This window comes from Fulmarus glacialis, unplaced genomic scaffold (genome assembly GCF_000690835.1).
Source record: "Fulmarus glacialis isolate BGI_N327 unplaced genomic scaffold, ASM69083v1 scaffold20005, whole genome shotgun sequence".
In the NCBI taxonomy this organism is placed as follows: Eukaryota; Metazoa; Chordata; class Aves; order Procellariiformes; family Procellariidae; genus Fulmarus; species Fulmarus glacialis.
The window spans coordinates 5,786-8,043 of record NW_009215170.1 but is presented as its reverse complement, the minus strand read 5'-3'; the positions used below and the strand labels follow the sequence as shown (position 1 = coordinate 8,043).

General features: G+C 57.6%; 1 protein-coding gene across 1 annotated transcript in view; it reads right to left on the bottom strand.

Moving 5' to 3' along the window:
• Positions 1-628: 628 nt before the first annotated feature.
• Positions 629-2,258, bottom strand: part of LOC104077575 (butyrophilin subfamily 3 member A2-like) — a 6,743-nt gene continuing 5,113 nt past the window's right edge. Inside the window, exon 9 of the mRNA XM_009578857.1 lies at positions 629-1,263. Within this exon, the coding sequence (XP_009577152.1) occupies positions 629-1,263 (635 nt within the window). The remainder of the gene's footprint in view (positions 1,264-2,258) is intronic.

Genomic DNA, 2,258 nt, shown 5'->3' with positions numbered 1-2,258 from the left:
GCCCAAATAACCCCCGAAGGCATCAAGGAGAGAATTTTTATTGAAATAACGTATTTTGTAGATACACGTGAGCATATTGCGACACGCGGGGAGGAGGTGGACATCAGGAACCGAGCACCACGAACGCCCCCGCTACAGGAACGGCGCAACAGAGACCACCCCCCCCTTAAACTGGCCATGTTTGATGAGACTTTAGAGACTGAGGTAAAGTGGAAAAGAAGAAGGTGGAGCTCCTCCTTCCCAGGCTCTCACCTTGGTCTTGGCACCGTGGGGTTTTCCTTTCCGTATCTCAGGTGGGTTCTGACACCCGTGGGTCCCAGTCTGGACTCTGCCCATAGCTGAAGGACAAGGACTTCTAGGAGCAAACCGCTAGCTTGGAGACATCACCTCAGGAGAAGACCAACATGTCTTAGCCATCACGTCCTGTTGTGAGCTCCAACAGGAGCAGGGATCGCTCTGCTCAGGTGGAGATGCCACCATGGCTTAACTGGGAGAGTCTTGGGACGCCGTGGTGGCACGATGTGACCGGAGGGGTCTTGGGACGCCGTGGTGGCACGATGTGACCGGAGGGGTCTTGGGCATCGATCATGGCTGCTTGGGGACAGCAGCATGGATTTCCCCGTCTGGGTCACGCCCTGCTCTCCGGCGGGCACGGGGCCTGTCCTCCCTTCGGGAGGCTCTGCAGGGGGAGGCACGAAGGGAGCAGAGGCTCCTCCACGCTGGGGACGCACGGGGGCGAAGGAGGTGACTTCAAGATGAGTTCGGCGATCGGCCCCACGCGGAACCAGGGACGGATCCTCTCCCCGCTCAACGGGGCCAGTGGGAAGATGTAGAGCAGCTCTTTGTTGTCAGCGTTGAGGAAGGCTACCTTCTGTTCCCCAAAGTCCAGGTAAACCCTAATGTTCCGGGGCAACTGGCCGGGGGCGAGAGCCGTGTGGTCAGGGTTGGTCAGAGCCCAATACTTGCCCCCGCAGTGGAAAAGAGCCAAGATCCCGTCTTGAGGAGCGTTGATCCACCCCTTCCTCTTCATGGTGTCCTTGGCCACCCCCATCGCCCAAACCCCCCTTTCGTCCGTCCCCACGTCCACCTCCCAGAAGCATCTCCCCGAGACGAATCCCTCCTGGGCCAGGACGCAGTGGTAGGTGTCGTATCTCTCGGGGTTATCTGCCATGGGTTGCCGCGTGTCTCCGCGCCGTACGGTCTTCCCACCCGCCTCGAGGATGAGCTGGGGGTGCGCCGTGTCCTCGTCCAGCGTGATGAACACTGCAGGGAGAGGGAGAAGAGCTCAGCTGAAGACACCCCCCCCCCAACTCCGTTGCCTTTGGGGGTCTCCTATGGTTGATTCCCCTTGGAGAAATGTTTTGTGGGACCTCAAGTGCTCGGCGCAGCCAGAGCTTGGTCCTATCTCCTGCTACCTCCGGTGTGGTCCCAGGTGATGCCTCCTCATGGAGACCACGTTGGCCAAGCGCTGGTTGGGATGTGGCTGCCCCATTTTGGGAGCGAAGGGACCTTGCGGTGCGGACGTGGGCTGCTCTGGGCGGAGGACGGACCCAAACTCAATGAATTTAGGAGGAGCCTTATTAAACGTCTGGGTCTACCTCTTGGGGAGGAACCAAGAGCATCACCCTGGAGACACAATGAGTTTCCCCATCCTGCAACCCTCTTCCCGGGGGAATTTGGCTGGGAGCATCCCAGCTCCGTACCCTCCTTGTTAGCTTCCACACGCGCTGGGTGTCAAGACCCTGGGTCTTTAGAAAGAGCCCCCCCCCCCAAAAAAAAAAGACAGAAAAATGCTTATTTAGTGGGAAAAGGAAGCAGAAAGCATCAGAGAAGTTGGGGTGTGGAGGCTCAACCCTCGACTTATCCATCCCGCCCCGGCAGCACAGGGGAAGAGACCCACGGAGAGGCAAAGCCCGAGACCCAGGTACCTTCTTCCACCGGGATGACGGTGTTTCTCCACCCTGAAACCAAACAGATGCGATCGCAAGGGGGGTCCTCTCCCACGGGGAGGGGATGTGGGGTGATTTGGGGTGGTGGTCCCCAGGGCCGCAGCCCAGTCCCAGGCATCCTTCGGTTTAATACACTCAAATTTAATTTCTTTTACGATACAGATGCATCAAAATGGGAACGTGGACACCCTTTCTGGTCCAATTCATCATTTTTTTTTTTTTAGACCCTGGGAGTGTTTTGCAATCGGTGTCAGTGGGGTCTTGGAAATAAAAACTGAGCAAGACCCATCCCACCCCCCAAAAATATGC